Source organism: Meleagris gallopavo, chromosome Z (assembly GCF_905368555.1).
Source record: "Meleagris gallopavo chromosome Z, MGAL_WU_HG_1.1, whole genome shotgun sequence".
Classification (NCBI taxonomy): Eukaryota; Metazoa; Chordata; class Aves; order Galliformes; family Phasianidae; genus Meleagris; species Meleagris gallopavo.
This window is the reverse complement of record NC_139435.1, coordinates 14718654-14745324: the sequence shown is the minus strand read 5'-3', so window position 1 is coordinate 14745324 and position 26671 is coordinate 14718654. Positions and strand designations below refer to the sequence as shown.

The 26671-nt window shown below is 36.9% G+C and overlaps 1 protein-coding gene across 1 annotated transcript in view; it reads left to right on the top strand.

The window, feature by feature from the left end:
- The window catches only part of HCN1 (hyperpolarization activated cyclic nucleotide gated potassium channel 1), a 192425-nt gene that overhangs the window by 116418 nt on the left and 49336 nt on the right, over positions 1-26671 (top strand). The window contains exon 4 of the mRNA XM_085213684.1: positions 6536-6754. Within this exon, the coding sequence (XP_085069810.1) occupies positions 6536-6754 (219 nt within the window). The remainder of the gene's footprint in view (positions 1-6535; positions 6755-26671) is intronic.

Genomic DNA, 26671 nt, shown 5'->3' with positions numbered 1-26671 from the left:
TATAAAAATATAAATATTTTATAGTTGTATTAAAGAAAAGTTGGATTTGTGAACACTGGTCTATTTTATGGGATGGGCTTCATTAAGTCAGGGATATTATCCGTGAATGTGTTATGTAAAAATTGCCTTGTGCAATTGCAGTTGCAAAAATGCAACTTGCAAGTGCAGAAATGCTTCTTAATAAAAGTACAGACAGGCTAATAGCAGAGGAATGGTCACGTCTTACTTTCTTACAGAAAAGAACAGCAAGTCTGAATTGTATGGTAGAAAATTCCAACCTTTTGTGTTGAAAAAAAATTGGACTTTTTCTGCCAAACCCTTAGGTTATACAACACAAATTAAAAAATACTGAAATAGTTGTTATTTTATATATATATTTATATACTAACATTGATATTTGCACAATTTATTTATAGAGTTTGACACTACCACTAATTTTTCTTTTTAAGTAGTTTCTATATCTAGGATAAATCAGTGCACAACACAAATAACTGCACTGAAACTTGCACTCTTCATACTGGTATTTTTTGTCATTGTTTTAAAGAAAAAAACCCACATAGAATCCTAGAATTTAGAATCATAGAATGGCCTGAGCTGGAATAGAACTCAAGGATCATCAAGTTCCAACCCTCCTGCCACAGGTTGAGTTGCCAACTTCCAGATCAAGTACTAGATCAGATTGCTCAGGACCCCATCCCACCTGGCCTTGAACACCTCCAGGGACAGGGCATCCACAACCTCTCTGGGCAGCCTGTTCCAGCACCTCACCACCCTCTCAGTAAAAAACTTCCCCCTGATATCTAATCTAAATCTCACCTACTTCAGTTTAAAAGCTTTCCCCCTTGTTCTATCACTATCTACCCTTGTAAAAAGTTGATTTCTTTCATGTCTATAGACTCCTTCTAAATACTGGAAGGCCTCAGATCTCCCAGCAGCCTTCTCCTTACCAGGCTGAACAAGCCCAGCTCTGTCAGCCTGTCTTCATAGGAGTGGTGCTCCAGCTTTCTGGTAATTTCATGGCCCTCTTCTGGACCCTCTCCAACAACTCCACATCTTTCTCGTGGAAGGAGGGAGTCCCAGGTGTGGATGCAGAGTATAATCACCTTCCTTGCCTTGCCTCTTCTGATGCAGCACAGAACGTAATTTACCTTCTTTCAACCTTATTTCCCAAATGGTATTTCATGTACTTTTCACTGTACCTTTTACACATTTGGGAAAGCACTACTTGCTGTTTGCTTCGCCTCACTTCCATTTTCTTATTCTATACAGTGGTGTTTTACTTAAAATAGTAACTTAAAATTTGGAGTGAATGTCAGTCAAGAAGTGAAATTCCCCAGCCGAAGGATTAAATAAAAGATTTTAATGTAAAAATGTAATTTCAATAAAAGAACTTTAATTAAGATTTATCAGATCAAAGACATGGTAGAAAAGAGTCAAAGACAACATTAAGATCAACATTTTTTTAATTTAATGTTTGTAATAGCTAAAAAGTACATTTGCAGGAGCAAGATCAGTTGCAGAGTGGATCCCTACAGGAATTGAAGTTCTGATCTTAATGCCTCTTGAGTAGTGTGGTTTTAGTAGTGTTACTTGTAGTCTTAAGAGCAGCTTATTTTTTTTCCCAGCAAGTACTTTATTTTCCTTGATAACTGTAACTTTTAAGGAATTTGGTTTGGTTATAAGTTATTTCCACCCAAAGATGTATACCAGCTTCACAATACATTGTACCTTAATGGGTTTGAGTTGTTTTTATGGAGGTCAGGGAGCTTGGATTGAAATACCAGCACTGACGTGGATGCTGTTTGAATCTCAAACTGAAAATGTTTGAGGAAAAGCATCTTCAGTTTTTTCATTTTCTGAGGTATTTATTTATTTTTTAACACACAAAAGAAAACAGTTTTCTTTATTATGCAGTGAAACCCAAAATTTATTAAAAATGTTAATCTAAGTGTTTTTTGTTAGCACAGACACTGAAAAATTATTCCTTAACAACACTTACAGCACAGAATTTTCACCAACAAATACAGATATAGATCACATATATGAAAAACTTTAACTTAAAAAATAATACAAATGTAAATGCAGAAGTACTAATTTGTAAATTAATATATTAATAAATAAATATGAACTTTGTTATCAGCAATCCAAGAGTGATTACCTTTTTTCCTGTTGTTTGTTTGTTTGTTTGTTTTATAAGGATACAGGCACGGCATTTGAGTAGATGAAAAGCAAGGTCCATCAGTGATCTTGGCATTTAAGATGTCAAGAGAGCAAGTGTAAGCTTTCTGATAAAAAAAAAAAACAGCATTTGAGCAAAGCTTTTAAAGTGAGACACAAATATTGGTATATTTCACAAATAAATTTTACATAGAAGTACTACTACTAATGTGGAGATTTTTTTTAAGTTTGCAGAATTATTATTTTTGGTCTTTTATGTTATACAAAATACCAGAAAACAGGTTAATCTCATTAATATCATCCCAGTTCTTCATCCCTCTTTCTTCACTTTTTTTTTTTTCCCTTCTGAAATTATTTTCAGTTCCTTGTGGTAAACACTGTGTCCTCTACATGCCTCTGAGCACAATTTGTTTCCCTGGGCAATGGATGATCAATAGCTATAAAACTGTTCTCATTTCATTTCTTCGGCAAAGAAAACAGAAAAATCTAACCAGGACTCCTCAGGCTTTTTGGAGCATTTTGAAGTGTCTGCTGTTCTCTTGGAATGATCCCTTTGACTATACATATATAAAGCTGCAGATTTTCCAAGCCTCTGAGGGAACCGTCATGTTTTTCTCATCTCCAAGAAGGTCTTGGTAGAGATGGCTGTGTATTAGAAGAACAGGATCCATGCAAACATCATGAAGTATAACAAGACCAACTGACTAAGTGCTGCACCTGGGTCGGGGCGATTCCAAACATGATGAATGCTGGTTGGATGACTAGATGACTAGATTGTGAGCATTCCTAACAAGAAAGACTTGGTAGTGTTGGTTGATGAAAAATTGAACATGATAACGCTCAATTATAGTGTATGCTTGCCTCCCAGAAGGCCAAATGCATTCTGAAATCACAGAATCACACAATCATAGAGGTTGAAGGGGATCACTGGAGATCATCTAGTCCAGCCCCTCTGTTAAATCAGATTCCTAGATTATGTTGCACAGGAAAGTGTCCAGGCTGGTCTTGAATATCCCTATAGAAGTCTTTACAGCCTTTTAGGTCAGCTTGTTCCAGTGTTCTGTCACTCTCAAAGTGAAGAAGTTTGTTCTTGGGTTCATATTTAACTTCCTGTATTCCAGTTTGTGCCCCTTGTCCTGTTGCTCAGTACCACCAAAAAGAACCTGGCCCCATGCATTTGACACCCACTTGACATTGAGATATTTCATAGAATCAAAGAATCATGGAATAGCCTGGATTGGAAGGGATCTTAAAGATCATCTAGCTCCAACTCCTCTGCCATGGACAGAGTTGCCACCTGCTATATCAAGCTGCCCAGTGCACCATTCAACCTCACCTTGAACAGCTGCAAGTATGGGGTACCTACAGCTTCTCTAAGCAACGCATTCCAATACCTCACCATCTTCTAAGTAAAAACTTTCCTTGTAACATCTAAGCTATATCTCCCCTCTTTTAGTTTAAAATCATATAAATATCAAACCACGTAAAAAGTTTATTTCTGTCATTTTGAAGATCCCTTTGAATACTGGAAGGCTTTAGTGAGGTCTCTCCTGAGCCTTCTCTTCTCCATACTGAAAAAGCCCAGTTCCTTCAGCCTTTCCTTTTAGAAGAAGTGCACTATCCCTCTAATCATCTCCGTTGCTCTCCTCTGAATTCACTCCTACATCCCATCTCTTTCTTGTGCTGGGGGCCCCCCAGACCTGGACACAGTGATCCAGATGGGGGCTCATGAGGGCAGAGCAAGGGGGGACAATCACCTTGCTCTCCCTGCCTTTGTAGCCCATGTGTAGCCCATGATATAGTTCACCTTCCTTCAGGTGCACATTTCTGCCTCATATCAAGCTTTTCATCCACCAGAACCCTCAAGTCTTTCTCCATATGGCTGCTCTCAATGATTTCTTCTCCAGTTTGTACCCATACTGCACAAGTCTAGGTATATTACATCAGTTTCTCTTCCTTTGTCCACTGATGCTGTCATTCCTTCATAGAAAGCTACCAGATAAGTGAGGCATTGTCTGCATTTGGTGAAGCCATGCTGGCTGTCTCAGATCATCTCCTTGTATTCCACATGTCTTCCAGGAGATCTGTACCTTGATCTTCCCAGGCAAAGACATAAGGCTCACTGGCCTATAGTTTCCCAGATGTTCTTTTCTACAGTTGTTAAAACTGGAAGCAGTAACTTTTTCCAGTTACCAGGGACTTCACATGACAGCCATGACTTTTTGAATATGTTGTAGAGTGGCTTGCCAGCTACATGAGCCATTTTCTTCAGGACACTGGGATGCATATCATCAGGTTCCATATAGCTGTACACATGCAGTCTCATCAGGTGGTCTTGAATTTGCTCTTTGCTTATGGTGGGAGATATTTTGCTTTCCCAGACTCCTCCAAAAGGTCAGGGGATGTGAGAGATGTGAGAAGCAATGGATGCAATGGATTTGTGAAGTACCTCAGCTTTCTCTGAATCTTTCTTCCATCTCATTTCTCAGAGAGGATACACTCTCCTTGGCCTCTCTCTTCTGACCAGTGTACCTTAGAATCCTTTCTTGTTATTTTTCACATCCCTTGCCAAGTTCATTTCCATCTGCAACTTGGCTTTCCTGATCCCATCTCTGCATGTCCAGACGGCATCCCTGTATTCTGCCCAAGCCACACATCCCTGCTTCCATATCCTGTCATTTTCTTACTTATCCGTCAGTTTAATTGGCAGGTCCTTTTCAGTCATCCCGGTTTCCTTCCTCCCCTGCTTGATTACTCACATATAGTGTTGCTCTTGAGCTCTCATGAAGGCGTCCTTACAGATCTGGTTCAGTTTCATTCCTTTGACCCCGAAGACAGCTTCTCGGGGGTTCTTGTCCAATAGTACTTTTTAACAGCTAGTAGTCAGGTCTTCTAAAGTTCAAGATTCTGACTCTGCTCTTTGCCAGGTCTGTATTCCTTGAGATCACAAACTTGAGCAGAACATTATCTTTACAGCCCAGTCTGCCTCCAATCTTAACTTCTTTAGTGAGGTCAACAGACTCTTCTTGATCAGGCAGGTAGTAGCAGATCCTGACCACCAGATGCCCCTTATTAGTCCAGACCCTAATTTTAACCCATAAGCTCTCAACCTGTTCATGGCTGTTTTTAAGAGGCAGTTCTTTGCAATCCAAGCAGTTCTTTACATATAAGGCAGATCTCCCTTGCCCTACAGATCTCTTGCCCTACAGATCTCTTCCAAAGCGCCTGAAGTACTCAATCATAATATTCCAGTTGTGTGATTCATTCCATGTTTCTGTGAGAGCAATTAGGTCATAGTTTTCTAATTGCACCCTGGCTTCTATCTCCTAAAGTGACAGTGTGAGTCCTAGACTGCATCAAGAGAAGTGTAGAGATAGCAGTAATGGCACACCAATGTTTTGTTTCTGATGAATGATGGGAGCAGTACCCTGGCCAGGCTGGGCCACTGGGCAGGGAAATGCTGCCACTGTGATGGGAAATGAGGCAGTTAGGACACCTGGCTTGAATTGGGAAAGAGCACGTGACATCATGCAAAAGGCCATAAAGCTGTGGGGGCGGCTGCCTGGGGATTTCTGAGCATTGGTCAACAGGTGTGAGATGTTGTGTTGCTAGCAGAGCATTGGTTGGCAAGCAGTGGTATTGTTGCTCTGTGCTGGTCTGCAGGTGGCCAATAATTGCATTGTGGATACGTGTACATAGTTGTCATTCCATTTTTCTTTCTGTTTACCGTTTCTTTCTTAGTAAATAGTTTTGTCTTAAACTAAGTGTTGATGTTTCTTTCCAGTTTTCTCCCACATCTCTTTCTGGCGGGAGTAAGCCAATGGCTGTGTAGTGCCTAATTGCCTGACAGGGTAAATCACAAGAAGACATTATAACAAAGTTTTCTTTTCTGCTTCAGAAATCAAACAGCTGACAAGATGAAAAGTAGTTGTCTGTTAAAATGGAGAACTTAGAAAAGAAAGAAATTAGGCAATTAGAGTAAGTTCCTGCATACTAAAACACCTTCTTGCTCTTGATAGGTCTGCATAGTCAGCTCTTTCTAATCTTTCTCCGATAGAACTATAAAATAAAATTGACCTTTAGTCTCCCTGTAATTAGGTTAACTCCCAAGTTTAAGAACACAATCATGTATTTGAAGTAGTCAGATGTATTTCATATCACTGTGCTAAATACCAGCTGGCACAATCTCTAACACTTGATCTAACAATTAATTTAGAAGGAATACTCCTCACATACAGGAGGTATATTACCAGATCACATTTTCAGAGCCAGTAATCTATTATCCCAGTATACAAGTACAAATCTGTTTTTAACTTCAGTTACTTGCTGACTCAGTCACCTGTCTTTTTTCTTGCAGAATGATTCCTGGGGGAAACAGTACTCATATGCGCTCTTCAAAGCCATGAGCCATATGCTGTGCATTGGTTATGGAGCCCGTGCCCCTGTCAGCATGTCAGATCTCTGGATAACCATGTTGAGTATGATTGTGGGGGCTACTTGTTATGCCATGTTTGTTGGTCATGCCACTGCCCTCATTCAATCTCTGGATTCTTCACGGCGACAATATCAAGAAAAGGTAACACATTTTAATGTACCGTTTTAAGTTTTTAAGTAGTTCGATGATATGCTTTAAATGTGGAAAAGGTCTTATAAGTTTGCATGAAATAATCTAGTAACATCCATATGCTGCAGTGAATACTGATGAGCACAAAGGAATTCAGGACACACTCTGTGTTAACCATATTCCTACATGAAATGCATTCTGAAGAGAACACAAGCCATACAAATTGATTGAAATCTTGCTTGTGTAACTTGCTTTAAACTCCATCAAAGCTCATTATACCCCCATGCTACACTCTGTAGGTACTCAATCTAAGCAGCTTGAAATATGATCTTGATGTTTGTAAATTAGGTGCTTTTGTACAATTCATTGTTTTTCCTTTGGACAGCAAGTTGAGAATAAATTTTAATGTAGGAAAATAATGGTCTTTTGATAAGGACCATTCCCAATAAAAGTATTTTCAAATGCAGTTCCAAAAATGGAACTACCTCAGAGAAGTGCTATAAATAGGTCCTTGCTTTATAATGTCATAGTTTACACACATAGTTTACTAATCCATGACATTTCCAAAGACAAAAGGAATGATAGCCAAAAGATCACAAAGTAGATAGAATTAAATGAAAGAAAAAGAAAGATTCCTTATGTAACAGGAAGAAAAAGTTTGTTCAGTTCCTTGTTGAATTCCTCATAGGAATGATCAGAATTAAAAAGATGTAAATGGGTGGGAACAGGGTGGGAACTTTCAGGAGTGAACACAAATATGCACTAACTAGCACTGTCAGTTGTTCAATAAAAGGCAAATGCAAATTTAAGTGATGCTTTGAAAGCAGATGATGAGGCTAAGAATGGTGGCATAAGGAAAAAACCTCAGCAAAGGACAGTAAAGATGTACAGAATTATTGAGATGTTTAAAAGAGACCAAAATAGGATATTAAAGTAAGAGGGGAACTGGAGAGGTCATGCCAGGAGAGAAGTCTGCTAAGCAAAGTAGTGAAATCAGTGAGTTCAAATCAGCAAGTAAGAATCATGTCCTGAGCAGTACTATTTGGCATATATCCGTAAGAAAGTCCAGAAAGGCAAACTAAGAGAAACCCCGGTGTAAAATAATACAAGCTAGGCTGAAAAACCTGGCAGTGAATGAGAAGATGAGAGGGTGACCTTGGTATGTGCTGAAGATGAAAAGGAATGGCCTGACTTTGCTGGGCAAGAATAAGGAAGAGTCCAAAACCAACGTGTAAGTAGAAAGAAATAGGAGTGTTTTACAGGAAGGCAAGCCAAAGTAAGCGAATGTATGGAAGAAAAGTTTACGCTCAGTTTTGTTAAGCTCTAATTGCAACAAGGCAATAGAATATATACATCAGAGATAGTCAGAAGTCAGAGATGTGGTAACAGTCCAGTAATAGAAAAATTAGCTGGTGGCTGACACATTAATATCAGAATTATTTATAACAGACGTTTGCAAGCAAGAAAGCCCACACGATGTTGCCTTGAAATATAAGTGAGGATGAATGCTTTAGGAGAGGATAAGTGATTATTAAAGCCTCTAAAAATTTCAGCTTTTAGTGGCCACATGAAACTCCATAATTCATTCCAATTCAAGGCCATGGGGCTCATCCTGGTAGGTGATTTAGCCAGTACCAACTGTCTTGTTGGAGTTAGTCAGTAATGTCTGTTGACTAAAAAGTAAACCCCAGACTTAGTATAACTATAGTTTCATTACAGATTAGTAAAAATATATATACACATATACAGATAAGCATGATGTAGAAAAACAGCAGAAAAATCTTAATTCACTAAAACATCTTAATCATTATCCTCAGACTTTCTTGGCTGCTGCATGACATCACAATATCTTGAGCTACAGAAATACAGAATATTTGCAAAAATGTTAATATATTCTAAGTGATGCTAAGGAAATCATTGGAGTATTTTGTGTAAATTAATCATGGAATCATAAAATCATAGAATCATTAAAGTTGGAAAAAGACCTCTAAGATCATCTAGTCCAACTGTCTACCTTCCATCAATATTGCCCACAAATTAAAACTAGTCTGTAGTCTTTATTAAACTTTGCCACAGAAATGTACAGCATTTTTCACTTTCTGAAATTCTCAACATTTTCATTCTTTTTTTTTTTCTACTTTTTTGTTACTTGACATCAGAAGCAAGATTTTTAACATGGCATTGACAATCAGGAATGAAAAAAATGAGCCAGAAAGTGTATGCTTTAGAAAATGTTTCTCTGTCTTTCTGGCAGCCAGTTACTAGTTAGAAGATATCTTAATTAGAAAATATTTCTGCTGATTTCTGAGACCCTGAAATCATATGTACATTATGAGCTGTAACAACTGTCACGTATGTATTCTCATCCACTGTTTTATCGCAGCTTAATACTATATATTCTGAAATAGACACTGTAGCCTAAGAATTATAGAAACATTACTACTAGCTGCTAAAGAATATTGTATGGTTTTTTTTTCCTCTGTAAGCTAGGTAAGCTAGATAAATGGGTATTTTAAAGATCAGTTTGTGCTATCTATTTTGGCAGCATTTTTTCTAAAACAATATATTTCACTTATCAGGGACTTGAGGAAAAGGTAAATTAAATCTTCAACCACAAGTTTCAGACTTTATATGTGTGTGTGTATATATATATATATATACATATATATATATATGTATATATATGTATATATTTTTATATATATATACATATATATGTATATGTATATATACATATATATATACACATAGAAATTTTTGTCTAATGCATTGCTTTTTCTTTCTCTTGGAATTCAAAAATTTGAAAAATCATGAGAGAGGGATTTGTTTAAATGCTAAAGTAATCTTTTTTTAATTTTAGTATACACGGGATTCTCTATTATGTGGCTCCATTGTTTGTATTAAAAGACACAGAAAATAATGAAATTAATGGCAACACAAAATGATTCCAGAAGTAAAGAAAAAGATCCTGGTTTGCTAGTTTGTTTTCATTTTTTTGACTGTTTTCTACTAAAATGACATTTGATCCCAGTAATGGAAGTAGAATTCAGTCCTTCTTACAGTACAAGGAGATGATTTGCCAAGACCAGCATATCTTTCTCCTCCAAATCCTTCCAAAGCTCAGGGCATTCAAAACTAGAACTGGTACAATTCAAAATGGAAGAAATAAACACAGAAAAATAAGAAGAGTTTTAATAAAGCCAAATATGTCAAACACCATCAAACAGCACCTGCTAAGAATCTGACTGGTTGCCAAGCACTGCATGCTGAGAGAAATAAAAGAAAGCAAACATTGCTCCCACATGTTTACTGTGATGAGCCAAAGACATAATTTTTCAGTGGAATTTAACAGTGATTATTAGCTACTGATTAGAGAAGGTGGACAATAAAATCACATACCAAGATAAACTGCAAAAAAAAGATGGGATTGAGGTACACTTCAGAGTGTTCTGCTGAAGAGAATGGAACTGTTATCAAAGAAAAAATAGCAAAAATATGTAAATCAGAACTTGGTTTCCATGACTGAAGATCCAAGGTCTGACATAGGAGGAAGACACGTCAGAGCCAGGTAGACTCAACCTGACTTATCATTCTGCCTTATGAAGAGATAATCTTGCGTTAGCATGTATGCAGTAGGTAATAGGACTCATATTTGAAGTAGCAAAGTCCTTTTGCATTTTGTAAAATCTTGGAAACCACCATGTCTCAAAGATATTTGTCTTTGCTAAGGCAAAATTTATATGAAACAAGTAGAATATATGAATATTTTTAACCAACTATTGTAAAACAAAGTGGCCAATTAAGCAGTCACTTGAGAAGGAGGTGAAGACCATTAGTAAAACACTAGCTCCCATAGACAGTGGCAGTTTTTAATAGGAAGATGTTCACTTAGTGCTCTGGATATCATTGAATAACCTTGATTGAAGTCTGGTTAATATTTCTTCAGTCTGTAGGCATAAACTACTCATATACAAAGTCTGAACAAGTGAATAGAAGTAAGATTTATAGTATCATACACCATGTCTCATATTCATAACAATTTCGAAATTGACTTGATAAAATGACAGCTACCATATCTTTTTTTATTATGTATTTTTCATATTTGCAACCATTTTCAATTCACTCTGTATATTCTGATTTTTATCTATTTGTGAATCAAACACACAGGGTTTCAGAAATAATAAAAAGGCAGAATCAATCAGATAAAGTTATTTTACCAGTTGCAAGTAGTAAAGAGGCATAAAATTTATGGAATCTAACTATACAAATTAAATAGGAAATAAAAAAAAATACATCTTACTCCATGCAATTGCTACTGTCTTAGTCTTGAGAAGAAATTTTCAATCATTATCACAGAGATGAAAGATTTCTAGGCTTGACACTGATCTCAGATATCCCAAATGGCATCTTTTTCTAACCCTTTTTTTTTAATATGCTTTTATCGTCTCAATTTATGATATTTTAGCACCTTTTCAGTTAAGTTAATCTAGTCCAAAGAGAAAAAGTGTATTTCTACAGAAAAAATGCAGTAATTGCAAGATAATTTAAAAACAACTTAATGATTGTTATTGGGTGTTCAAACATAGACAGCATTCATAATTTGAAGCAGAGATTGCTCATTTTTAATTTTCTCTTCAAGCATTCAAATAAATGTTTACAAATGAATAACAGAGTTAGTACAGGACAGCTTTAGATTGTGCAGCACAATGCCTTGCATCAAGTCTTCCTCTCACTGTGCCAGTTTGGATATCTAAATTCTCCTGGAATTGTATGGGGAGAGAGACTCAATATGGCCTTGCAAGAGCAAGCAAGCTCTTGGGCAGGTTGAAGCAGCAGTCGCTGAGCTGTATTTCCAATTTTCCCCTTCCTCCATGAACTGCAGCACATGCTCAAGTACCTTGTGCTGTGAGACATCTGAGCTCCTTACTTCCACAGTGAGAAAGAATGGCCACCTTTCTTGTCTGAGGTGGCCAGAAGAGCAGATGGCACAGATTCCCCTGCCTGGGCAGTGCCTGGGGCAGAAGACAGTCCTGGAAATGATGAAATAGCTACAGAGCTGACCTGCATCCAAGCACTTGAAGCAGAAGTCCTCCAGGCTGCTTGTGCTGGGGCGAGGAGCAGCAGATGGAAAGAAATGGAGAAAGGAGACTCCTCACAGCTCTGACAACATTGCTTTGCTGAGAGGAATAGAAAGTTTGCAGTTCCTGCAGGTTTAAGGCAAATGACTATGGCTCCCTGGAGTAACTGATTGATTCTTCAACCGCTTCCATGGAGCTTTTAATAGCTGGCTGCCAGATAATCCACAAGTGATGCTGGTAACGGGGACAAAACCTTTTATCAGAAAAATGTCTTAAATGCTAGGGCAGAGAGTTGTGCTTCTTTCTGCACAGTTATTGTAGTAGGGCTAAAGGCAATGAGCTGGCTCTGCCATGGAGTACATCAGGATTTGATTAGTATTCACTGCTCGTGCCTCTGCATTTTCTTAAGAAGAGAAGAAGATTACTCTGCCCTGTTTTCTTAAGTTTTTATCACTTGTGGTTAAAACCATGGTGGAACAACACCTCGACATACTCATTAGTAAAGCTAGAAACCTTTTCTGGAAAACCTTAGTTATCCGTATCACACAGATTTCTGCAGGATCTTAGAAAAATGATCGTTCTAGTATTAAAACTTGAAAACACATAGAAGAGGAAGAGCTACAATAAACAGGACCACATCCCCATTTAACTAGGCTTGTACTGGTGTTAGGCAGATGACTAGCTTGAGTTTTAGACACCCAGCTGAACTTGCAGTATGGGAGTTTTAGCATGTAATTTCTCGATCTGTTAACCAAAGTTTCTCATGAAGTACTGATTTGTTACTTCAGTAGCTGTTCATGGTGTTCACGTTTTTACAGAAAATGAAGCCCCTGCTTTTCTGGTGCTGTTGGTAGTTTTTACAAAGCCTGAAAATAGCATAGCTCTCTTTACTTAACAATAGTACATTTTCACTTATAAAGGATTATAAAGTATTTTAACATTAGGTTCATATCATGTTCACAGTGATGGAGCAGGTGAGCAATTTCGCAGATAAATCTTACATTTTCTGTGCAGTTGTGCTACAGCACACATACAACACCGGAGGAACTATTTATTTTGGATGATTTACTTCAACCTGTGGTGGCATCAAATTTTACAAGTAAATAAAATTGGAACCAAAGTGAAATCTTGTCACTGAAAGGTCAGTGTAAACTTTCTGACGTCTAAAGGAATATGTAAATGTAGCCACCGAACTCAAGTTTATTTGTTGAATATAACAATGGTAGTTGTGTCAGTATAGGGCTTTTACTAACCTTCTCATTCCATCAGTTCATTATAATGATTTTCATTCGTAATCATTACCTTGAATTTTTGTTGTGTATAATTGTGATATTTAACTTGACTTCAATGTTCCTTATCTTTCAAATATGAAAGAGCAATAGATATTGTTACACCAAGTAAGGACAAAACTATTCCCTCTCTCTCCCTAAACGAGGATCAGAAGTAACTCACCTTTGACCTGCAATAACAAAATAAATATCTTTGTGTCTTTTCAAGTGCAACTGAATAGGATAAGGTGTTAGGAGAAGATTATGAATCTTCTCTTAATGCCCTCAGCACACTGCTTTCCTGCTTTGTTCTGTATATTGTTATTGTGATTCAGCTTCTTGTTGCAGTCAGTCTTTCTGGGGTAATGGAATTGGTTATTTGTGCCTTGTATCTTTAAAAAGGTGACTGATTCCTCCCTATAGCACTTCCTATGCTAGCCAAGTGCTATCCATCCGGCTGCATCATACCTGTGCCAAGCTGTAATAGACTCTCACTGCTGCTAAAATGACAGATGGGACTTCCTTTGATTTATTGCTATGTTGTGGGTAATTTACCTATAAAGTGTTCTGCTGTCTTGCATTATGGATTAGGTTTCTAACAACTTTCCATTTGAAATTGCAGAGCAAGCTCATTACAATTTAAGCCATGTTCATGATGACTATATAAAATCAGTGGGAAGACATGACGTAATTCTAAAGACAGACTTTACAAACATCCTTCTTTCTTCTTTTTTTTTTTTTTTTCCCACAACAATTATCATAGGGCAAGTTATTTATTTTTATTTTTTTATTTTTTAAAGGAAACAAATTACAAGAAACTTCTGTTTTCCAAAATTTCTGCTTGGAGGGAACTTTTTATAGAACGAGTCATTCTAACTCAAACAGTTCTATGGTTCAGTGTTTGTTTCCTGCTTTTGCAGAAGGAAATAACACAATATGACTGAGAAAATAGTCCTTGTTATGTAGATTTGTCTGCTTCTTTGCCTTGCTAGAGAGGGAAGGAAAGAAAGGAAGACTGATTTATTTTGACTCCTAGATAATAATTTTCTTCCAACAACACTCTTTTTCCTGAAGTCTGAGAAATTAAAACATTTTCCTTGAAAACATAGTTATTTGGACAACTCAGACAATAAATACAAATTTATACAGTCTACGGGTTGTATGGGGTAGCAGTAGGACTGAAACCTGTTCTCAGCAAGAGACTCTTATAAAGTCTTTTCCACTGAATTATGTGCTAAATTCTTTTTTTTTTCCAAGTGGTTAGTAACTTTGACAAAATTAAAACACAGTCTCAATAATAAATATAAAAGTAAAATGTTTTTATTTCAATATTTTCCTAAGATGTACTAGCCTTACCCTGTATAGCAAGTTTCTGCAAGCTGAACACTAGGAATTTATTAAAAGCACAACAAAAGCAGATCTCTTCATAAAAATGCACAATGCCATAAGCTCGCATTGTGTTGTTTGTTGTTAGGAAAATGTCACTGTTAGGAAAATGTCATTTTCACATGAGCATCTGTATGGTCTCCTAGAAAAAATATAACTTTAGTGGCTTTCTTTACTATAGGCGAATCTAGCCAAACATATTTCCTCAATGCAGCATTTAATGAGAATATGTAAATAATGTTATAATGTTTCAAATACAACATTCAGCTATTTTTTAAATAAAAATGAAGACAACAGGCTCTTTGAGCACTTCTTACTGCACTTCTGACTAGAGCTATCAATCAGAGTTTAAAGGAGTTCATTCCCTGAAAGAAGACATCTCCTTATTCTTTTTGAACATTATTTTTCTTCTGCTTAGATCTTTTTTCACTTCTGATCTGCAGAGAACATATGCTGGTAAGAGCCTAGCTGTCTATACTGATGCAGAGCATCAAGAGTTTCTCAGCCCTCCTTTGGGCAATATCAAAAGGCGAACATGGGCCTCACCCCATCAAGGAGCCTCACCTGAGGCAGTCTAAAAAGCTGATGCAAATGCACATTGAGCCAGACTGGAGAAAGAAAGGTTTGATTAGTAACAGAAATAATAGAAGGGCATGTGTGACTTTTACCTATGTCATGCCTACAAAGAAAAAAGAAGCTGAAAGTAGCAGGAGCCCAAGGAGATGCAGAGTGGGGGAAGAAGGGGGATGAAGAAGGGAAAGAACTAGGAGTGTACTGTGGGAGAGGCTTCTGGCATATTTTAAGGAGCTTACAGTAGAGGATTTATGGATGGGCATTGAATTGGATGGACATCTGCTGAGGAAAGCCTAAGATCAGATGGTATGTGACCTTATTTGGAATAAATTCAGAAACAATTTGTCATGGCCTCCATTTTGGGGGCAGAATGACAGATGAGAGACTTAGTTTCTGCCTTTGTTTCTTCCACTTACTTTGAGCAAGAGCAGGTTCTCTAAGAGGACAGTGCCAATAAAATGAGACCTAAGATCATAGAATCATAGAAGGGCCTGGGTCAAAAAGGACCTCAAAGATCATCTAGTTTCAACCCCCTTGCTGTGTGCAGGTTTGCCAACCAATAGACCAGTCTGCCCAAAGCCATATAAGATGGATCAACCCAATGGTCAAAGTGAGCTGGTACCAACAAACTTGTTCAGCAGGAAGTGGGATTTTGGGTTGCATGTACAGAGATTACAGCAGTTGATAGTCCCTGGTTCATCAGGTGGGCCTACAAGACAAAGAATGGCATTTACAGACAGCTTTGCTAGAAAAAAAAATATGAAAGGAAGTAAAAGAACTATAAAAATGGACAAAAGAGATTAAAATCTCTAATGGACCATATTGGATTTTAGAGTAAGGCTATAAAAATCAGTGAGTAACTGTGACTGAAAAGCAGTGGAGCAATAAAACCACAACTATATGTGACTCATTAAATGAAAATATAATTCTTTATTACTGAAAAGTCTTGTGTTAAATCTCTGTTCCCAAAATATTTAAGAACATGGCTTCTCCTCGTAGAGTTGATTTGGGGAAGATAACAAGTGTAAGTTGGCCAAAACAGTTTTGAACTTTTAGGACAACAGGAAAACATAATCTTGTCCCTGCTTGAGACTTTGAAGAAAAATTCTAAATCTTCCCTTTTTTTTTAATAATTAAATTTTTTTTTAACTTCAGCTGTCTATTCTTATCTCTTATAGTTTCTCAGTCCAAAACTATCTCAGTCTACCCCCAGTCCAGTTTCTGCATCTGGCAGAGAATATTTTTCCCCCTTTTTCTCAAAACTGTCTCTGGAAGCTATTATTGTTTTGTTCGGAGATTGGAGAAGTGCTCTGATGTACATAAACCCTCCACCAATCTTGCCATGGGAGGAAAATAAATATTTTCTTTTCTGGAAAATGCTGTGCCACTTATGCCAAAGAAATGAGAGCTTCCTGCAGGAGCATACAGTGGTGTAATTATATAGAATAATGTGACAAAGCAGGAATAAAGGAAAATAAAGTGAATTGTGAAAGCTTTGCTCTGTGATATATCCATTAATATGAGGTGCATGCCCCATTGCATGTGATATTTAAATTTGTGATACAGTTATGAACAGAATATGTAATAATCTTATGGCAGACTGAAAATTAACTGTCTTTCTATCTACAATCGCTGAAGGCAATTCCTCAAAGAAGTGATTTGGTTTTGCACTTAGCACCATTGCTAAAGGTACCAACTTGCTAAAAACGGAATTTAACTTCATAACTTACATTATATGCAATAACGATAACGGGTAATATAAAGGATTTCTATGTAGGCCATCCATTTAAGAAAATGTCAGTATCAAACATGGAATGTAGAAGGAAACACAAATTTAGGTTTTGTTTTGCTGCTGCTTTAGCCCCTAAAGTCCTTAGATTACTACAGATGTTATATGCATTTATTATTTATAGCAAGATTCTTATCTAACACTTGAATTTCAGCCTAAGCAACATTCTTTTTCTGCAGTTCTCAGGAATTAAAACTATAGAGCCTGTATTTAGATATTTCTACTCAAAAAGATAGTTCACTATCTATGCAGATTTAAAACATATTGATTTGACAAGAAGATTGTAAAAACAAAAACTGGAAAACTTAAAACAGAATGATAACTTCAGAGTGGGTATTTTGTTAATATATTATTTCCTGAAAAGAAATAGCAAATGAACTTTGTGGCACAAGTGAAATAATTAAAATAAGTTAAAATAAAAACAATTTTACTGAAATATATATACATCTGTATACATATGGGCTTAAAAGTCTAGTTAAATTCCTTAAAATACTTATTTTCAGGTGATTACAGATTTCTTCATACTCACCACTGCTAGTACACTTTCTTTAAAACACTCAAAATTCTTCCACTTCTTCTTCCTGTTGAGTTAAGAAGAATAGAAATTAAAAACCTTTTCTTGTCTCAATAGCCTGTTACCTATGTTTTGCACACAGCCTGTATGCTGCTTTCTTTATAAAGGATGCGCTACTGTTCTCCTGGGAGGGTTTTCCTACGGTTTCATTGTCATTGCACAAAACTTCAAGGTCCAGACTACAGTGTCTGAAGACTACATGTGATGGTAGCTCAGTATAACACTGTATTGAAATTATCAAGTGCATATGTGAAACAAATAGCCTCTGGAGGCTATCCCACTGAGAGCCAGTGGTACTATCATGTAAATTCCTAGTTACGGAAAAAAACCTATTTTATTCTAGTCTAAATCAAGGAAAGCTTTGCTAAAATTTCTGATACTTAGCAGACTTTTCCTAAAAATACGTAAGGTGGTATGAAATTGATACACATTTTCTAAATCAAATTTCTTTTTAAAAAGTCACTTTGTTCTTTTAGTTTAGAGCTGCTTATGGATTTTTTCAGATCCCTTTGCTAGCTTTTCACAACTTTCACATTTTGTCTTAGGCTGTTGAAGATGTTTTATGCCTTTGTCTAACATCTCCAATTCTTGCCTTAATATTATAGAACAAAGAGAAGAAAAAAAAAGAACCATTATTTGAAATTTCATTTTCTGCTTTGTAGTTACAGCTTTTTGAATTTACCTGTGGATGTTCCCATCTATATTGAATAAAACACTTTCTCTGAGTATTTCTACTAAAATCATCAGCAAAAAATATGTCATAATTTGTTTGAGAGTTAAATCTATGTATACATGTGGGAGGCAATCCACTAAGAACTTCGTGTTTTTAAAATGTGACTTTGATTAATGTATTGGATTATTTCTTCACAACCAGAAATGTCACATATACTGTTAGTTTATTTGCTTGAAGAAAGCTATAATTTACATTAAAATAATAGAATCAAAGAATGGTTTGGGGTGGCAGAAACCTTGCATGTCACCTAGTTCCAACCCCTTTGTCATGAGTAGCATCACCTCACGATACATCGGGATGCCTAGGGCCTTGAATTCCTCCAGTGATGGGGTATTCAGAACTCTGGGCAGCCTGTGCCTGTGCCTCACCATGCTCGTAGAGAAGAATTGCTTCCTAATATCTAATCTAAATCTACTTTTTTTTTCTGCTTAAAGTTATTACCATTGATAAAAGTGACCGCTGATAAAGAATCTCTCCCCATCTTTCGTCTAGCCCCCCATTAGGTACTGAAAGGCCACTGTAAGATCTCCCCAGAACCTTCTTTTCTCCAGATAGAACTAACCCAACACCCTCATTCCCTCTTCACAGGAGAGGTGCTGAAGTCCTTCGATCATCTTCATAGCCATCCTCTTGTCCCCCTCCAACAGCTCCACATTTTTCTTGTGCTCGGATCATCTAGTCCAACCATCCACTTACCACCAATATTTGCCCACTAAACCATGTCCCTTAGTACAACATCTAAACATTTCTTGAACACCTCCAGGGACAGTGACTCGATCACTTCCCAGGGTAGCCCCTTCCAGCTTCTTCAGAGAATAAATTTTTCCTAATATCTAAACTGAAGCACCAGGACTCCATCACACCAGATGGAGCCTCAGAGGGCAGAGTAGGGGGCAAAAGTCACCTCCATCAACTGGCAAGATGTATTAGGATATGTTCTTCGGAGTCTGAACCCCACTGACTTTGCTGTCCCCAAAGAGTTTCTAAGCTCTCTTAGGTATCATTTTGATTCTTAATAGTAAATTGTTATTAAATTTTAATGAGCCTAAGTTTTTTGTTTTTTGTTTTTTTTTTTTTCCCCTACCTAGCAAATAAGTTCCATAATTTTTGGAATAGAAGGAGAAATATGCTGTGGCTCAGTAGTTTCCTCTGCAGCCACCAGATGTATGTAAGTGTATGCTCTGAAAGTAATGCCACCAATTCATTTCTTAGGAAAATGCAGCAGATGCAAAGACCACATTAACAATATTTAACAGTGCAAATTCGCAGCTACAAAACACTATTTGTTTCAACATAGTCATCACCGTTAGCTGTTTAACCAGCAGTGAACAAAAGCCTTCGTGCCACACCTGTGAAAACCAGTGGAGGTGACCCTCTGTTGTTGTCGCCACTGCAGAAACACACCACCCACTGTCTCACTGTGTTTGCATCCACTGCTTGGTCTCCAACAATGTTCAACAAGCATCAGTGATACCAGTGGGTGCCATTTGTTCCACATGAAGGAATTCAGTAACACTTTGCTTCATATACACTTTCATGTCAGACACCATCAGACTGCCCCTCTGCTGCCATCTGTCTCGTGGCAACAAAATGTAATGGAATACTGTTGGGAAGGTTCAGCCTCTACTGCCCTATCACCAATACCTCTCACATTGTGAACTAACATAATAAAATAGGAGGCATTACTTTTGGAGCAGCCCTCCTATAATGATTGCTTCTTCCAGAAAATACAACAGTTTTCATAGGAAATTACTGTCCTACAGACTCGAGGGCTGACATTTATCAAAGAAGCCTCCAGGAGATGTAAATTCATTACCCTAAATATGTCTCTGAAGCATTCATACTTCAAGAATAGATGAATACAAGTTAAGCTGAAGCAAAAATAAAGATTGCAGGTATTTTAAAGGAATGAATTAGACACAGTACCAGGGAACAAGCAAAAGGGCAGTTTGTCAGGGTACTGGAGGCTATTGCAGTTTGTACAGGAATCTCAGAACCACAAATGCCAGGTGTTATTGTGTGTTAGCCACAGTGACTGAGGTTAAGCTGGAGGAGCCTGAAAAATCATGGAAAAAGATCTTAAGGAATGATTTTCATCCTCAGTGCTTTTTTGTGTATGAAAAGACTCTTACATCATGTGGTGACAAGCTGTATGCTCAAATAAGTTATGCAGCAAGGTTATATGTTTTATCAGTAGATGAATAGATCATAAGGGAGTAACATTATTATGGAGCCCATCTGCTTGGAATAGAAGTTTCCTGGCATTCTCTGTGTTTCTTTGGGTTCTTAAAAATAATCACTGTTGAAGCTGTCTGTAATTGTCTCAAGCATTTATGTGTTAAATTCCAACATAGAGATGGATTGCTTACAGCTGATGGCTGTGTTCAGTCTTCTTACCTAAAGCAGAATCTGCATAGCATGAGTCTCTGGCAGTGTTTCCCACAACCTAGCTTCTGTCTAAGTGATTATAATGTGATTATAATGTATTGGGAAATCAAGGTGAAATGTGGCTGCCTACCTCTCATTTCTATCACCAGGAAGAAAAAGAGTACTCTCTATCATGCACACAGGTGTCAAGCCTAGAAAAGTCATTTTCTTGTTTTGAATACTCTGCTGTGAGATGAAGGAAGGGGTGCTGCATTCTGTAACCGAGCAACTGGACTATCTTTGTTCACTAAAGCATCTCCTTTGTCTCTCACTAAGGCTTTGAACAGCCCTTCTGTGCATGATAAACTTGCTATGCAAGTTTCTTTGAAATAGACCCATTTGAAAAGCAAGTTCTTGTTGATGAATTGGCATTTTCCCCTCGTTAACACAAAAAGCCTGGCAAGCCAAAAGTCTTAACAAAGCCAGATTTTTCAGGATCAGCAGCTGCGTCATGTCAGTGTTTCTATCTTACTCATGCTGGTGCTGCTACCCACATAGATGTTGGCACAACATCAAGCAGATGTAACAATTATGGTGCTAATAAAACATTATTATTTTCTTTTCATTACAACTATTTAACAATAGATATAATGTAACATAATTTCAACCTAATTATTCCTTTTTCTTTTTTTAAAATTTTTTTACTATTATTATTTCTTTTCTTAATTACTGCTTCAGATTACTTAGTGAAGTTAAAGGATTTTCTATGTGGAAGATGCTAATCAATTAAGCATGTAGATTTAGCTGAAAACATTGTAGCACATGCTGAATTGCACTATGCCATGCTTCATTATTGCAGGATCATTTGGGTGAGGTGAAGCACTTGCCAACGGGAAGCTCTGCTCCTGAAATGAGCATTAAAAAAAAAAAAAAATCACAGGAAATTAGATGGTTGATCCTTGTCACCCTGTGGCCAAAATCAGCATCAAAGAGAGCTGTAGTGTTTGTTCAGTGCTTATGGACAGTTATCCCAGGGACAGGTACCTGGTCTGGCACAAAGTGATGTTTGTGAACATCACTGAACTGAAGGAATGACAGGGCAGTGATTAACCCCACACTCCATTCCTTGGAGCAGGAGTTCCATCTCCCTTCACTCCAGGCATGGTTTATAATGTATATATATTAATATTAATTTATTTGTTTATTTTGTGTTCTACAGATAGGAGAATTGAAAAGCTAAAAAATATCCAAACCATTCAAAAGATAGGGAGAATTGTATGAGTTAACAGGATATGTATTAAATTTCTCTTCAGAACTGGCAGCTTTGGAGAAGATCATTGCAGCATCTGATATTTTTAAATAAGCTGTCATCTGTACAGGGTTTTTCTCATTAAAATAAAATAATCTGCCTTAGACTTGATAGAGTTTCACCTGTAACAGAAAGGATAAGAGATGCTTTGCTTTTCATTCCTCAGGGCTTTAATAGTTGTTTCAATAAATCAAAGTACTGTTATTGCTTCTGTGAAGAGAAGAACTGAGCTTGGTTGTCACGATCCTTCCCTCTGCTTTTTAAAACAGGAAAACACAAATTTGTGCAAGATAAGGAACAGACTAAGGAAACAAATCCTATTCAGAAAATTTACTATCAATTAATTTCTCAATTAAACTAATTGAAAAGAACAATAATAAGAGATTATTTTGTGGGAATTGAAAGGAAATGTTTAATTACTATGTGGAAGTAGAATGACAGCTTACACCATTCTTGAAAGCAACAGTGCTCTTTATGGGGTAATTAGAGAAAAAAGAGATAATAAACAGATGATAGCTTTTTAAGCTAAACAAAATCACTTCAGTTCCAGTCAGTGATGAAGAACTATAAAAATGAACCTATTGCAGCCTTTTATTTTGATCTATTGGTGATCATAAACTATGATGTTAGGTGGTGGGTTTTTGTTGTTGCTTTTAATGTGAAAATACCTTTAGCTAACTAGAGTAGCAGTGAAGAAAAGAGATGATACGAGTATCTCTTAATTCAGCCTTTCAGTGCCGGTGGTAGACAGGCAAGTTGAATACTTTGCTACTATTAAAATATGAAAACTGATGCTTGATTTGCAGCATTGGCATCTGAAGTCTTTTGTGAATATAACCAGATTTCAGTTCATTTGAGAATCATCTGTGCTTACTCTCTTTTTTTTTTTTTTTTCCTTCCTTTTTTGTGCGTGTAATTACCACAGAAAATCACCACAGGATTACCTGTTCAGAGTCACTTCAAGTTTGACCAAGTATCTAGCTACAGTCTATCCTTTGCCTTGGCACTGGCTTGAAGTTTACCTGCCTCATGAAATAAGCTGCCACTGTAGTCCAAATGTCTGTACAGAAACTGGAGGCTTTATGATATTCGTGTAATTACTTCTACATGCGTCAGGGAGAACAAGTGATGAACAGGAATCTGAGCCTTGAATGTTTCAACATTCAAAAGCTTTCGTGCTTTTCCCCACCACAGATCTTATTATTCACCTAATCCCAGGCAAGGCTTGGATGAAATGATATTTTAAAAGTATGAAATATGCAGAGAACAGAAGCCCTCAAAACTGACAGTGTTTATTGATTCCTGGTAGATTTTTCAGTTCATGAGGTAAGATTCCTCTGGGCTAGGACATAGAAACTGTCTACATTCTTCAAATAATGTTCAGTGTTCAACCAAGTGCAGCAGGTAAAAGTTTAGACTTAATGTTGTATAACATGAGGATCACTCAATGATGAGGTAGTGAGGTAGGATTTCTGTCCTATAGTTGTGATATGATCAGTGATTATTATGTTCTCCACTCTATTCTACTTGCTGGCATTTGAACCTCCAGGCAGAGGCATCAATACAGCTTGTCCAATGCAACAGACCCACAATATTATTGCTTGATTCTCTAGCTGTGGATTAAGTCATACACACAGGTGGCAAATGACTGACGACTGAAGAGTGTAACTTTGGAGACCTTGTATCACTCAGCTGACAGGTTCACTAATCACAGAATCACAGCATATCCTGAGTTGGAAGGGACCTATGGGGATCAAACGGCTTCATTCGCAGTGGGAATTGGAAAAAGTGCATGTACCAGCATCCCACAGTAAGGACAGGCCCTGGCCAGGCTGCCAGACTGTCAGACTGCCACAAACAATGTACGAGCCAAAATGAGGGTTCCCAATCTTTTCTAAACAGGATTACTAATTTTGCCTCCGCCGCACCGCTGTGCGTCAGGAATAATGCTGGCAGGCAGTGGCACACTAAGGAGTTAAAGGAGAGAAAAATATCAGGTTTTCAGAACAAATGTGAGAAGAGAAAATTGAACTGAAAATCTGTTAAATACCCATTAATAAAAATAATATATACAATTCTTCTAATTCCTTTCCCATTACTCCATAGTTTAATGTCTTTTATTATTTTAACACAGAAACCACTTACGAAGTTAGACTGAAAGTTCTTTCAAAAGGAAGAAAGTGTAACCTGCTGTCTGTGACCATCTCGTGTTACACAAGTGCATTCTGGGGGAGTCTAGCTTCAGCAGTTTTTTTCAGACATTATTTTTATTTATACAGATTAAGATTATTCATTCAGGAAACAGAATATTGAGACACACAGCAGTGCAGCTCAGCTCTAGTGAGTTGGTACAATTTGAGTTAAGAAATCATTTTAGAAGTTTGTAAGCAGTTTATTATCTTTGCAGGACAAGGGGGAATGGTTTTCAATAGGAGAGATTTAAGTTAGATGTGAGGGGGAAAGTTTTTACTCAGAAGGTGGTGAGCCCCTGGCATAGGCTGCCCAGAGAAGCAGTGGATGCCCCATCCTTGGAGGTGCTCAAGGCCAGGTTGGATGGGACCCTGGGCAGCTTGATCTACTGAAAAGTGTTGTTCCTGCACATAATAGGGAGTTATCTTTAAAAGTCCCTTCCAACCCAAACTATTCTATCATTCTGTGGTTCTAAAATGAGCTGGTTGTGAAGAAATGTTATACTCTGCCAAGAAAAATAACTGACATCCATTTGAGTCACAGTTCCAGTCAATACTCAAAGGTTTCATGGATGAGAATTTTTTAATTTAAATTGCTTTGATAAAATTACATCAAGTAGTTCAGTAGTTGATTTTATCTTGTCAGTTCTTATGCAGTGAAGTTTTGGCTTACAAGTTTAATTAGCTTTGCCTAATGTTGATTCAGAGAGAACCTCATTTATTGCCCTTTCAATGTACTGCACCTGTCTGCTTTTTCCATTTAGAATTTGAACCACAAATATAAAATCCTCTCACGAAATTTGTGAACAGAAGGCTCATCGATGCCTTGCTTTAGCGTTAACTTTCGTCTTCTGATAACCATATTTATTAAGATTTCTATTTTAAGACTAAAATTTTAAAAGCACAGTTGTAAGGGAAAATCCCTTAGTATTTTCCTGTTGGATCAGATGCTATGTAATCACAACATAAAGCTTTATATTTTAAGACAAATAGTTACAGTTGATGACATGAAAATATTTTACTGAGTTAGAAACCATCTCACCTAATTTAGCTAACTGATCAGTGCTAATCATTAGGATCTCCCCTAGAGTCAATAAAGAGGGAGAGATAAGCATGGCAAAGGTGAATGTATTCCATCCATGCAAGACAATAATTTTAGAATGAGATGAATTACCCCGACTTATCTCTCTGTGCTTGCAATAGAGGGAATCAGACAGCTGCTTTGAATCAGACTCTTGACTTTTAGAAAGCTGAATGCAGATGTCTCACTACTAACCTCACATTTTTCTCAGAAAGAGAGCAGTCTAAGTTTTGAAATTCTAAGTTTCTGCTAAATGTCCAGTTTTGGTTATAGGCAGATCTGCTGCCCTTTGATGTGCTTGATGTTTTGAAAGTACTACTAGAGGAAAAATTACAAAGAAACTTACTTAAGTATTAGTGTGTGTGAGAAGTCTCTGGGGTATCTTCTGTGTGACATTTGTTAAGTAGAGCATAACCTGTCATCTACACAAAACTGACTTGCTTTAGGGTATGCAGACCTCATTCTGCTCTCACAAGCAAAGCTGTTTTAAGACAAAAAACTCCTCTAGTTTCTCTTATACTACTACAAGTTCTTCAGACTGGAGCAAGTCTACTTAAAAATACCTAAAGGAATGGTGTTGTTGTGAAGTTCACATAATACCTTGAGGAATAATCCTCAATGTGAGTTCTATAAAGCTTAAGATGGTATAAAACTTTAAATACTTATAGCACAAAAAGATCAACATACTTTATAGTAATAATCAGTTCAGTTTTGAAGGGTAAATTATTAGGAGTAGGATGAAATTTGGTGCTTCAAAATCCAAGGTCTCATGTAAAGTAGTACAAACTGCAGCTGTAAATTGGAAGATGATGTGGACAGGACAGGAACTTTCAGAGCTGTTGGATAAATTTCTCTTAGGCATTATTTGATTTAAACTGTCTGCATACATTTAGACTGAAATTCAGAATAAAATTCAGAACTATCTAAATGATCAGTGAGCTTTTTGGAAAATCATTTTTAAAGAATTGATGGAGAAAGTCTACTTTGATATTTCCTGATATGTTTTTATAAGAAGTCAGCTGAGGTGAAGTTTAGTAATGATAAGGGAATAAATTCATTGACTTATGAGACCTGAGTAAAGCATTCTTTCTTTGTTTTGTTTTTTGCCATTGTTTGTTGTTTGTATTCTAGCCTATCTGTATGTCATTCATTTTATTTTGAGATCTTAGACACTGTGGTCATGATTATATTTGTGCTAAAATGAAAGAGAACTGTAAAAATTTTTATAGACGTAAATATGTCATCTGCAAAATACGTCATCTGTAAATGTGTCATATGTAAAAGCTGGAGAAGCTTTCTGAAGAGAAGCGTAGAAATTGCTGAGGACAAGTGCAGAAGGGTTATCATTCAACTCATATTGTCAAGAGAAGGTAGAGGGAACTAGGTCCCTTGAAAAACTAGTCAGAAATCAGAGTTGTTGAGTGCTGACATTTTGGAAAAAAAATCTGGTGTTGGCACTTATTCCTTAAAGGAATTGAAGTAGCTTAAGAGTGACTGGGTACATGTAAAGTCCAGATAACTTTAGGTACCTACATACTTAATATCTAAATGTACACCAAGAATATCATTAGTTCAGTCTTTA